Source organism: Polistes dominula, unplaced genomic scaffold, assembly GCF_049000335.1.
Source record: "Polistes dominula isolate Pdom_NZ unplaced genomic scaffold, Pdom_raw_medaka contig_27, whole genome shotgun sequence".
In the NCBI taxonomy this organism is placed as follows: Eukaryota; Metazoa; Arthropoda; class Insecta; order Hymenoptera; family Vespidae; genus Polistes; species Polistes dominula.
Window position 1 is genome coordinate 1,063,579 of NW_028300906.1, and position 13,870 is coordinate 1,077,448.

Here is a 13,870-nt window from a genome sequence, read left to right on the forward strand (position 1 = left end):
AATCTAATTGTGTAAGTCATATGTCTACTTGTTTCTCAAGATATTTAAAAAGATTACATCTGAGCACACATTTTTTTTGTAGATATAAAAAAAATATAAATATAAATTTATTAAATTTATTATAAAAAATTAAAAAAAAAAAATTATATATATAAAATATCTTTATATTAAGACAATTATTATAATTTATAATAATATACTATTATAATTAAATAATAAATTTAATAATTCCGAAAATTATACGTAATAATTACGTGTACAAATATGCAAATGATGTTTTCTTTTTAAAACTCTCTGTTCTCTTTTGATTTTTAAAGGTTTTGTTTAATAATTTGTTAATAATGCTTTGTCCTGAGAGTTCTCCCTTTTTTCTCTCTCTCTCTTTCTCTCTCTCTCTCAAGTTGGCCCTTTAAGAAAGATCTTACTTAGCCAAAGCGTAGGCTGAGAACCGTGCCTAAGCTGCGATTTATATAAACTGCCCCGATATTTCCCGGTAAACGACTAATACTACCCAAGCGCAAGCACAATTTTGTGCTTTGCCCGCTTTAGTCCCACCTACACGTCAACTCCTACTATGTAGGATTATCTTAAATCGTTTGCTCCCGTGAGTGAGTTTAGAACCCCCTAACCATATACGTGGGGTTTCAACAAAATGCTTTCTTGTAATTGACGTACATTACTCTTTTCATTGATCCTTATATAAAATCTATATATATATATGTATACGTATTTTCAATTCGTGTAAAATCAATGAAAAAAAAAACAAAAATATTACAAAATGAATCATATCACGTTTATTATTAATAATTTAAAGGAGTTGTTCCCTCTCTATTAATTTATTTTAATCAATTCATTGTTTACTTGTACTATCAGTTTACACGACACCATGTATAATACCTATGTGCAATATATAAAAAAATAATATAAAAAAAAAAAAATTAAATCAATTAATAACGCATACGCACAAACAACAAATTTTCTTCTTTATCCGTTGAGAAAGACAGTAAATACGGATTTAATATTGAAATATAAGCTAGTCTATTTGTTAATCCGCGAATAACGCGAGAATTGTGACGAAAAGTAGCGGGGGGTGGGTGGTGGAGGGGAGGGGAAAGGGGAGGATGGATTGAAAGGGTATGTTATAAGGGATGAGGAATGATGGAAGTGAAACGAGGGAACTGGGAAAGGTGGTATATAGGGTGTCTTTCTAAAATCGCATTTGAATAAAGTCATTTGTGCGCGCAACGTAATCCAATTGGATATCCTACGCTCCTAGGTTTTCTCTGCACGCGAAAGCACCAATAAATCAACCAGTTGCGTCTGGGTTGCATAGCCCTTAGAACGCCCCTACGATGTATCCGTATGGCTTAATTTCATTCGTCCGAACCGAACGGACGGGTATATATATATTCTACGATCGGTAGAACTTTTCCGAAAGCAAAAAAAAAACAAAACAAAAAATAGAACAAAATGTTCTCTTCTTTTATCGGACAATTGAATTCTAATCGTTCAAATCTAAACCTACGATAATTGTTCAAAATTCACAATAATAAACGCGCGTTTATTTCTTAAAATCTCATGAATGTTTATTTTATTAATTTTATTATATTAATTTTTATTTTATTTATTATTCGGAATATGTTTAGTTAATACTGTAACACTTCTTGTTGAAATAATTAAACACATCATATGAAATAATCGATGGTATATATATAAAGATATATACATATAAAATATAAAATTAATAAGCGTATTTTATTGATGATATCATTTGAATGAACGAGGAACAATATATAGATATATAATAAATAGTACAGAGAAAGCGACAGATACAATGCAACAGATAATTAGTACAAAGTCGTTCTCTAAAGTAACTCTCTCTCTAATTATCGGCACGGTAGTAAACGAAAGTGTCGTTGTTGCCATTAAATATAACAGCAGTAGCAGCAGCAGCTACAACAACACATCAAGCAACCATCGATGACGAAATGAAACGTTCAGGAATGAAGAACAACAACATAACATTTCTTTTATAGTGACAGAGAAAGTTGATATTGTTTTAGAAACTATGATAGCAATTTATAGAGTATGATTCTGTCATTTTCTATCTAATTAATTTTTAAACAAAAAAAAGAAAGAATGATCAAAAATAGATTTCTTTCATTTATTTGAAATAAATTTAGAAAAGGTATGGACCATAATTTTTTTCACAGTAATTTGTACTCAGAAACAATTTTTTTGGTGTTGTTCCAATTATAGATAAACTGTATAATAATTAAAAACCTACAATTTTGTTCTTGTTGTTTTTTTCATTTTACTTTTTCAAATAAAATAGGAAAAATTTCAAATACTATTTTAATTAATAATTTAATTATTTATAAATTCGAATCGTTCGGAAGAAAAAAACAAAACTCAAACAAACGACCAACAATTAAAACTCTTTTACGATACTTTATATTATTTGAAAATATTCCTTTAAAATGTATATATGTATATATATATATATATATTATAATTAATTTGCCAATTAGAAAAAGAATAACCATCCTCGAGAGAAAACGCATAAAGTCGATTATAATGGCGCCTTAATATTGAAAAAAAAAAAGAAAAGAACATCATCGATCCCCGAGCCTTGATATCATATTTCTTCTAATTAACAAAGTTATATAAACGAGAAAACATTTTCTTTTTTCTTTTTTCTTTTCAACAAAGAAAAGAACAGAAAAGAAAAAATAATAATATTAATATTAGCAATAATAATATTATTAATATAATCCGCCATGAGATGAAAAGCGCAAGAAACAATAATGAATGAAACATAAAACTAGAGACAAAAAATACAAACCAAAAAACGAACGAAAAACAGAAAGAGAGAAAGAGACCAAAAGTCAGGTGAGACAGCAATATATATATATATAGTATATGTAATGTAGAACACTGCTAAAAAACATCAAAAATACAGCCATGTATGGAAAGCACTTGCGATCGTGTTTGTGTTTTATTAAACGATCGTATGCATTCTCTGTATATATATATATATATATGTGTATGTATGATATAAATATATAAATACACATAACACATACACAAGATCACACATTATATGTGTAGTAAATGTGTATTAAACATGTGACACAATTATGAACCCATGTGTAACGTGTATTTATTAAACGCGACATTTTCGATGAATATATAATAAATAAATCAATCAGACGTGTGTGTAAGAGGATATTTTTTAGGTTATTTTTTGTTGTTGTTGAAAGGAGTGGGGGAAACAAAAAAAATGGTTCCAAACAAATGTTTTATATTCGAGAAACATCTAAAAGACCAAACGACATATTTAATAAAAATAGAAGAGAAATGAACGATTATGTATATATATATGTATATATTAACACCAGAGATGAAAATATGATGGAGGATGTATAAAAAAAAAAACAGAGAAAAACAGTAAGAAAGAGAAAGAGAGAGATAGAGATATATATATATATATATAGAGAGAGAGAGAGAGAAAGAGACTGCCATCTCACCACCCCCGCCACAGGTTAAATCACTCACGAAATCTCACGTTAAGATGTACTGTATAATTGATAAATTTGTTTTATTTATTTATTCACGAGACATGGTGACAGAAAATATTATTAAAATATAAAACTCCGAAATAATAAGTGTGAATTAAGAAAAAAAAAATGAAAATAAAAAAAGAAATATAATTTCAATAGAAATATATATTGTTTTTGGTTAGAACTCTGAACGTTTGGATATAACAAGAGGGTGGTTTTTTTTTAGAAAAATAATTTCAAAAAAGAAAAAAGAAAAGTGGGTGAAAAAGAAACAGAAAAAAGGGTGTCGAATACAACGACGAAAACTTAACGATATAATAACGACGAAAATAATGACGACGACGACGACGACGACGACGACGAAAACAACAACAACGACGACGACGACGAGGACGACGACGACAACGATGACAACGAGGACGACGTACGAATGGAAGAGGAAACGCGTCTGTTTAACCTAGAAAATGCAACTCGTACTACTGCGCCGTACCGTTCTATCTCTGTAATAGTAGTAGTAGTAGTAATAGTAGTAGTAGTAGTCTACCTCAAACGAGTAAGATCGAAGGAGACCGAAATAGAAAGAGAAAGGTAGATGGATGAACGGAAAGAAAGAGAGAGAAATATATATATATATTTTATATATATATATATATTTTACAGGGACAGGAAAACGACGTGGTGCCACCTGACAGACTCCGGGAAATTCGAGAAAACAAGATTTCCTTCCTTTGGACCATGCGCAACTACTTTAATCGAATTTCGTTTACAGACTTCGAGACTCGTTGATATACGCCGAATGAGTCTGCTAAGCACCAATCAGAGGCCGATTTACAAGCGCGCGAATCAATACCGGCCAATTCAAATTTTACTTCGTCCAAAACTCTCTTATTATAACGCGTCTTTGCGTTAGAAATCAAAATTATTCATAGTATTAACAACACAATTGTTAATTAATGAATGATAATGATGTGATTTGAATCTAATGGAGATTAAGAGGGACAAATTTAAATGATCCTTTTCTTTTTATAGTAACTTTTATCCTTTTTTTTTCTTTCTTTCTTTCTTTTAATTTCTTACGAAACTTTAATCCTTGCTCTTATTTTATTATATTCTATATTTTGTCTTGTTTCTCAAGAAAATTAGCAGCAAAATGTTATGGCTTTTTCTTTCTTTTTTTTTTTGATTTAATTTCAAAAGGCGCCACGGAGTGTTGAAAGAAATGTTTCAAAGGCGCATGTCGAAAGACCGTTACTTCTTTTACTTCGTTTTTTACTTTTTTTTTTATTCCTTTCAGTTTCTTATCCTTTTTCTATCTTCTTCCCCGAGACACCCGTTTCTAACCCTTTCTCTTTCTCTCTTTTTTCTTTTTTGGTTTTCTTTTTTCTATATGTGAAAATGAAAAATTGAAGTGAAAAGATCGTGAAATAGTTGAATCATTCTAGCGCAGTTACTAAACGAATTAGAGTTGAGATTTTGTTCTGGTTTTGTGTAAGTTTTGTTTTTCTCTGTTTTTCTATTTAGTCTTTTTTTTCTTTTTTCCCTCCCCGGAAATTAATCTAAGAAGGATGGAGAACATGAAGCATGGAATTTACCTTCGCGGTTACTCCTAATCGTTTTCTTTGGTGTAATCTTGTGTGATACGTAGATACGTAAGAGACACTTGTGGATTTATGCAAAATACTTGAGAGTTAACGAACCGTTTCCTCACTCACTCACTTTTTTTCTTGACCCGATTTTAACTGATATCCTTTCCAGAACGGTGCATTGGCGACATCTGTCGTATGTTACGCGCGGGACATTTAAATTATGATTTAAAGGGAATTTTTTTAAAAATATTATTACACGGATACAATGTATACAGTTTAAATACAAACGAAGTCAAATTACGTATCGAAACGATTATCATTCGTATTATAAAATGACGTTATCGATACAGTCAATTTTTATATTATCGACCGTAGGCAAATCAATGAAAATGTTAATATTTATTAATCTATCGACACTATTTCATTTTATTTGAATAAAAAAATAGTCTTTAAATAAATATTATTTTTTAAATTTAATGATTAATTTAAAACAAAATTATATCGATTACTTATGAGTTAGTAATATCTGTCAAGTGTATTTATCATAGAGATATTACTGATAGAGGAAACAAACCATAGGTGGTTGTGCAAGTGGAAATGTCTATGCATGAAATAGCAGCAAAAAACGAAAGGTTGATGTTGTCTCTCTCTAACTCATGCGTTAACTGCGCATGCCCATTTTTTATTTTATATATTTTTATTTTTTTATCGTAGAAGCTCGTTAGATGTTCGATTATTCGCAAGTTAGAGAGAGACAACATCAACCTCCTATCTTCTATCTCTTTTTATTTCGCCGACAGGTTTTATGCTGGCTTGTTTCTGCTCTATGTGTAGAGTATCTCTATGATATTTATACACTTGCTAGTCACGTGATCAGAGTATATTAAACATAAAGAACGAGTGATCATGTCTGCTCCGGTTAAAAGACGAGAAATTCAAGAAGATGTTAAGGACGATGATGAGGAACAAGAATCATCTGATGGCGAGGATGACGAGCAAGAACAAGTTGAAGAATCGGTAAGAAAATAAACATTAAAAAGAAATAGGAACATAACCTAATCGTAACACGTGCAATTTATTATTTTGTATCGTATTTATAATTGTTACCATGCTATATATATATATATTTATTTCATTTTGTTATATGTTATAAATAACATAACTTTAACATAATTGTAACAGTCAAAATATTATTTTATTCATAAATGAGCCATTCAAAGGCCACAATTAGTAATTTCATTTTTTATAATAGTAATATAAATTGATTTAATAAAATGAAACTTAACGATACAAAATAGCAAATATTTCTTATCGTTGTTGAATAAGTGATATAACAATATGTAGAACTTTATTATTCATCTATATTTTTTTGTTTTATAGGGAATGGAAATTCAAGTTGATTTTGAAGGACGTAGTCCACAAGATCCAGATTTTTTTGGAATCAAAACATTACTGCAGCAATTATTTTTAAAAGCGCAAATAGATTTGTCTGCGTTAACCGAACTAATAATTTCACAGAATTACGTAGGATCGGTAATAAGACAATCAGAAGATTGTGATGACGAAGATGAAGATGAAGAAGACACGGATGATATTTATGGCGTATTTGGTATTACGACTGTAATAAATATATCGGATAAACAGGTAAGAAAGATGTGAAATAACTCGATTATATTGCAAATTAATTTTGTCTATAATCATTTAATGAATGAATCATTTTTTAGAATGTTCCATGCATACAACGATTAAGAGATTTATTGCTAGAATTATCTAGCGAACATGCTACGGATGCGGCTTATACTTTGATCAAAAATGTACTTCAGAACGACTCACAACCAATCGGTTTGCTCATTAATGAAAGGTTCATTAATATACCTACGCAAATCTCTGTACCTCTTTTCGAAAATTTAATCTCTGAGATGAAACGCGCCACTAGTAAAAAAATGCCATTTGAATTTTCTTATTATATACTCATTTGTAAATTATACAAAGGAGAGGATAAAAAGATTGAAAAGAAAAAGAAAAATAAAAACAAGAATAACAGCGAATCGCCAACAATTATTTGGAGCAATTCAGAAGAAGAAATATTTGCTGATAAAGCATTGGTTAGTTTTGAATTTTCAGTTGAAAACGAAACGGATAGTGCTTTATCCGGACTGTGGACTGAAACTGATGAAGAAATGAAACCATACAGACGAGTGTTGTTGATCGAAGCTTCTACGTTGCCATCCATAATTAACACAATTAAAAACCAAATATCTTAATTTTTACTTAAGATCATCATCAATCGATACATCGTAAAACTCGCTTCGACTTTTATAACAATATAATGTAATTTTCATAAGATTATAATTATCAAAATAATTATAACAATAATAAGCTTTAAAGGGGGAACAGATTTCTTTCGCGTATTTCTACGAAAAAAAAAAAAAATGAAAAAGAACTAAGTATAAGTTATACATATGGGGCATTCCACGTCAAATTGACCACTTTTGACCCTGACCGTTTTGGATTTTGCTGAAACTTTTTAATAACTTTTAACCTAATTTTTTAATTCATCCCTTTTTTCATCAAGTTTTGTACCGATGATTTTTCGAATATCTGTCATAAATATTATAAAAATAAAAAAAATAAAAATAAGTAAATCCATTAAAATCTTAAGTCTGAAACAGATATGTTAATAAAAATGAAACATTTAATTAACAAACATATTTAAAATCTTTTGTAAATCTGTGCAAATATTCAATGTTACATTTATTATGAACTTTTAAATATACGTATTTTATATTTAGTGTTTATATGTGTGCCTTCAGAAATGCATTTATACATATATTCAAAAATGAAACAATTTCAGGAACTCAAATAAAAAAAGATCTCAAAGGTTTGTTGTTAAATCCAACGATGATCACCTGTAACAAAAAGAAGACTATATTAATTATAGAATCAAGTGAGATACAATAGCCTGACATATGAATCGTCCAATTTGCAGATGCACTTTTCAAATTGAATTCTCTACTTATTTTTATCAAATATCTATTTACCGTTGCAATAACATTAAATTTAAACGCGTGATTTTAAATTTATAAAAAAAAAAAAAGTAAAAGTATAAATATTAAGTTACTAGAGAAAATAATATATATCTATTAATTATTATAGAATACTATACTAAACAACGTTATATACAAAAGTAAAATTGCAAAATTAATAAAATACGATCATAGTAAAAAAATATTAAAGACGGAACAAGATAAAAGAAATTATTGTAACATTTACAAAAAGTTAATTAAGCTCCAAAATTTAATAATACGGAAATTTTAATATTCATGACTTTAACTAACTAAACAAATATGCATCTTTTTGACGATTAGACACGAATTTGGTGTCCCAAGGAGATGGAATGGTCCATCATCTCCAATTACAAATAGAAATTAATGACGAGCAAAAAAGTAAAACAATAAAATATAAAATATGACTAGAGAGCCATTCTCTAAAGGTTCTAACTTACTGTTGAACCTTTGAAAATAACTCAATAGCCTCAGTAGTTGCCCTCTTGAGCCACAATTAAGTGGGGGCCTCTTCGGCATTAAGCCTCTTCTTTCTTCATTCCATGAAAACTGCATTTGGACATTTTCTATGTTCGAGCAAGATAAGATCTTTCATACTAATTTTGCAAATGATCTCGTATTTTGTTATGATCCTAATTCTCAATTATTATAAAATTAATTTACAATTCGCGTTCACTTTTCTATCTCGTGGATCATCAATGAATTAGAATTCATTGATCATACACGAGAATATTTAATCGAATGTCCAAGCAGATAATAATTTCCCTCGATGACCTAATAACACTTCGCACTTTTAACGTCGAGTAATAAAATCGAATTGAAATAAATCGTGCAATAAATGTAATGCATTTTCTTGCAATACTTTTATTTCATTAATTCGTTATATTTAATTAAATAACATATTTCTAACTGTAAGAGAAAATCGCGATAGTGCGTAGTGCTAATCCTGAAATACTTAAAACTAAGTATCAAATGCATCAAAGAATTTGCGAATTTTATTCGATTCTATCTCGTTTAAGATAAAATCGAAGTAAAAATGAATGTTTCAAATGGTTGCAAATACCTTTGAATCATGATACATAATAAAGATCACAGAATAGTCACAAAATAAATTAACAAATCAAGCATAATATAGAATGAGATGATAAGATCTTGTAACAATTCTGTATAAACCAGGAGGCGGAATTTCCACTCCGGAGTGGAAGCATAAAGTCTAATGCCTTTCCTGGATCCTACCTACTTAAAATTAAAGTTTTCACATTCATTCAGAGAAGTATGCTACCTGCCTGCCTATTATCCATATTTTTACCCATTTCAAGAAAAACCATACATACCCACCCACTCACTCCACGGTTCTCACACATACCACCAGGGTGCAAAAGCCTAAACTAGAGAGCATGCCCCGGGGCACCTCCGACACCCTAGTTCAACCACGTTTTATAAACTTATATGCTAATGGGTATACGTACGTTTTGCTGTAATCGACTGCCAAGGCTAATGATTATTGCATAAAAAACTAAAGCAAAAATACAAGTATACACTAGTATATATGTATGCATACTAGTAATATACAAGTATATCAAAGTTTCCACAAATAAATGCAGTATCTCTACTATGCAAACGATTATTAAAAAAAATGAGAAATATTTAATATAAATATAAGAATGAAGATAGATATGTAGAAGTAGTGCTTTAAGTATTTAATGATGTATTAAATGAATAAAAAAATATCGCGTAACGATGTACAATACACACTACCTAATACGCACACACAGGTGTAAAGTACATCGTGCAATCACTAGCACAATAACAGCCGCCAATAGGGAAAAAACTAAAACTAAACCCACGCTAACTGTTTCTCACCCATACGTGTAACACCTGGGCACACGCATAGATGAGAACGCAGAAAGTATGGGGGGAGAAACGGGAGATTAGTATATTAGAAGCTGAAAATCCTGATCTAAAAAAATATAATTAACATATATAAATATATCAAAAGATTTCAATAAAAATTCATCTAAACGGGCTAAGGACTCTACAAGTCATTTGGTGAATAATGACTTAAACAAGCGAATGAAAAAAAAAGTTACCCCATATGAAACAATTATAGTTTCGAGGTAAGGATGTATTAAAAGACTCTACAATAATGATGGATATTTTTTTGCAAACCTCGGACGACTCCTTTCATTAAGTTGGCTGTTCTAATGAAAGAACTGGGCTTTGAGCCACCACTTAATTGCCAGAATCTATCCGTCGCGAATGAGTTTGTCTTCTTGCTCATTTATTTAAAATATCAAAGTATTGATATATCAAAATTAATTTCGATTACATAAACTATGTACAAAGCAATGCATGTAAGACATTTATTACATGCTTTTAACACGTAATAAAAAAGAGAGTGCATTTATTAATTGCATTATTAATTAAATGAATTTAACCGATGAGACAAGAAAACCTATCCTGAACTAATAATAAAACATACAATAAAATATACAATTTTCATGAGTAACTCCTAAAAAGGAATTACTCATGTGCTCGTCAATAATTTATTTAAATAATTACAACCAGTAACTCGTGCCGATTTGGACCTTTCATCCTCGGCATGATTGAGCACTGGAGGGACTTTAAATAAAAACTCACGGTTTAAGAAGTTCTGCGATGGCTCCAAAACACTCCTACTTCGCAGCAAGTATTATAGTCTGACGATGGAAGATATTACTCGATTTGCCATTGAAGAAGATCCATCGAAGAATTCATCCAACATCTTTGAAAGGAAGAGAATCCATGGTTATATCTGTAAAATAAAATAGAACAAAACGATAAGTTATCTGGAATATTATCCAAAATCATATAAAATAAAATCGAATAAAATGTAAATAAAAATGAATACTTACAATGCATTCCAATGAGATGCAGCTCTATTGCACCATGGTGATGCACCTCACGTGAATCTAAAAACGCGGTATAAACGAAAATAAGAAACTATAGATGAGTTTCTTATCGCGATACCGAAATTTTATTATACGACGAACAACACTGACTCTAATTCGCGTTTGATTTTAATTTATTACTCGCCCGATCACTGATTTTACAACTAATTCAAAGACCGCATTGCACGCAGTCAAATGCAAGAACAAAAATTTCACTCGCGGTCACTTCACATGGGCCATTCAGTCCAAGACACCGATCCGTAGTAATGCAATTGCTTCGCACACGATTGCAATCTGAAACAGAAATAAAAAAACAATACTATTAATATCATTACTATTACAAAAAAGTATTAAAACTTTTGAGGTATTATTTAATACAAAAATATACTCACTTTGATGAATGCTCGATGAATGCACGATGGGTCTCCTACCCTTACGATGACGATGAGCACACATTTAAACCGAATAAAAGAAACTTGCGTGTTTTTTAACCGAGCAAACAAAATTTTAACATGCGACGATCAACACTGAATCTACTTGTCGACTTTTTTATATTTTATTTTTACACGATGCAACACACGAGAACCTCATTGCCTACGCGCTCGATTGCAATGATTTTCTGAAACAGACAAAGGAAAAGAACAATTAATGTCATTGTCGTAATAAAAACCTATTGAAATTATCATAGAAATGTTTAATAGTAAAACATACTTACTTTTAGTCTTGATTGATGACTGCAGGATGGGTATCCTACCCTTAGGATGACGATGTATAAAATAAAATTAAATAAAAAGTCTGAAAAGCTGAAACATACTAAAGATTATATTACAATATTTCCTGCAAATCATTTCTGAAGGCAGAGCACACATTAAAACCATTGAATATTTTTGATAAAGTATTAAATTAAATTTTATTTATTGATTAATTTAATTATTGATAAACTATTAAAATCAAAACGATGAGGTTAGAAATAAAATTATTAAATAATTTAATGCCTAGTTATCGCTGCCGGTCTTTACGCGTCGACGGACGGAAGGGGAAAGAGATACGAAATTACGTTTATCCTTGAAAGTCGAACGTTCGGTGCTCGGTACTCGGATACTCGGTGTTCGGGGGTATTCGGGTGCTCGGTACTCGGGTACTCGGTACTCGATGTTCGGGGGTACTCGGTACTCGATGCTCGGGGGTACTCGGTGCTCGATTGTTCTTCTTTTGTTGTCGGTTGTTTTTTGTTTATTTTTGTCTCGAGAATTTCCTAGAAATATATAAACACATTTATGAATGCCTGCAAGTGGAATTTTTACATTCTTTCTCTTTCTATCTCATATCATACTCTTTCTATTATACTTCTTTCTGTTTTTTTAGACTTAACTCCATAGATGTTAACATAAAAAAAGGACGATTCTTAGAATGAGTATATATATTCGTATTAGATTCTTCCAATGCTCGGAAAACTAAAAAAATTAAAAATTAAAATTACATTAGTACAATATAAAGGAAATCAAATATATGAGTGTACGTGTACGAGTTACCTATACTTCTACATATATGCCTATATGTATGTGTATGTGACAGAAATCAAATTTAATACGATATACGATTTTTGAAGACATAATTATGAAAAATAATTAATTAGAGCATCATTAGAGATGATAAAAAGTATCGATACCATGAGAAAAAGATAAAAATTAGACGAAATATTATAAGTTGGCCTTGATGAGATATGGCGGGAAGCCGAGAAATGTCGACGATTATATTTTCACGGATATCTTTCGAAATTTGTATTTTTCAGTTTTAAAAACACTCATGTATAAAAATCTTGCTTTTAGTTATCGTTTCATATATAATTTGAAGGTTTAAACGTTAGAAAAAATCTTTTATTACCTGATATCAACGGACGACCAAATCTGCTGCAACCACTATAGAAGACAAATTCAAAATGGTGGTCACTTCCCCTTCTCGGTACGTTGGAGAAAGAATGCTGTCGTTTCATTGGCTAATTAGCTGATTTGTTATTTCGGACATGAAATGACCAATCATAAGATTCATCACGTACACAAGCTTAACCACCACACGTACGTAACTCGTTTTTCTCCTACACCCACGTTAAACTCCACATAATATAATTTATTTATAAAAAATATTCTAACAATCATAAATAAAAATAAAGATAATGTTTTAAACACCGTGAAAACTTTATCACATCGTACAGAAGAACACAACCGTACAAAAGAGAATCGTCCGTCTATTTAAACATGCATAAAACAATTGATATCTTTCTCTCAGGAGTGCCACCATAAATTATATCGATAAATAAAAATTTCGCGGGAAGATCTGCATTATCGATTAATTACTGACGCACTAAATTCAATATTTTCTAATACACTTTACTTATATTACAGCATAATTTAACACTCGAAGTCATCACTGCTCATGAACAATAATATAATTACGTTAGAATAGATAAAATAATAAAATCTGTACGTTATGATATTGAATTTTCTTTATTAGAATTTTAATTACCGTTGCAGAAATAATCAACATAAGAAAAATCATAAACAACTTTCTAATCAATGTTTTGTTTTAGAGAACAACAGCTCAGTCTATTAGTGCATTTCGAAGAGGAAGGTACTCCGAAAATATATTCCGTACTTTTAAACAATAATCGATACTTCTATCGATTAATTAATAATTATTTTATTATTCTAATACACCCTTCTTATATT

General features: G+C 30.2%; 1 protein-coding gene across 1 annotated transcript; it reads left to right on the forward strand.

The window, feature by feature from the left end:
* Nucleotides 1–5,872: 5,872 nt before the first annotated feature.
* On the forward strand, nucleotides 5,873–8,741 carry LOC107070332 (protein BCCIP homolog). Its single transcript, XM_015328423.2, has 3 exons — nucleotides 5,873–6,166; nucleotides 6,530–6,793; nucleotides 6,874–8,741. Exons 1-3 carry the CDS (start codon nucleotides 6,056–6,058, stop codon nucleotides 7,411–7,413), a joined length of 915 nt encoding a protein of 304 aa, XP_015183909.2. The 5' UTR covers nucleotides 5,873–6,055; the 3' UTR covers nucleotides 7,414–8,741.
* The last annotated feature ends 5,129 nt before the right edge of the window (nucleotides 8,742–13,870 follow it).

What these genes read in the sequence shown, in the direction of transcription:
- LOC107070332 (XM_015328423.2), top strand. Translation starts at nt 6,056, where the DNA reads ATGTCTGCTCCGGTTAAAAGACGAGAAATTCAAGAAGATGTTAAGGAC. An exon ending in AAGAACAAGTTGAAGAATCG is followed by an intron (nt 6,167 to 6,529) that starts GTAAGAAAATAA and finishes TTTGTTTTATAG; the next exon opens with GGAATGGAAATTCAAGTTGA. An exon ending in TAAATATATCGGATAAACAG is followed by an intron (nt 6,794 to 6,873) that starts GTAAGAAAGATG and finishes ATCATTTTTTAG; the next exon opens with AATGTTCCATGCATACAACG.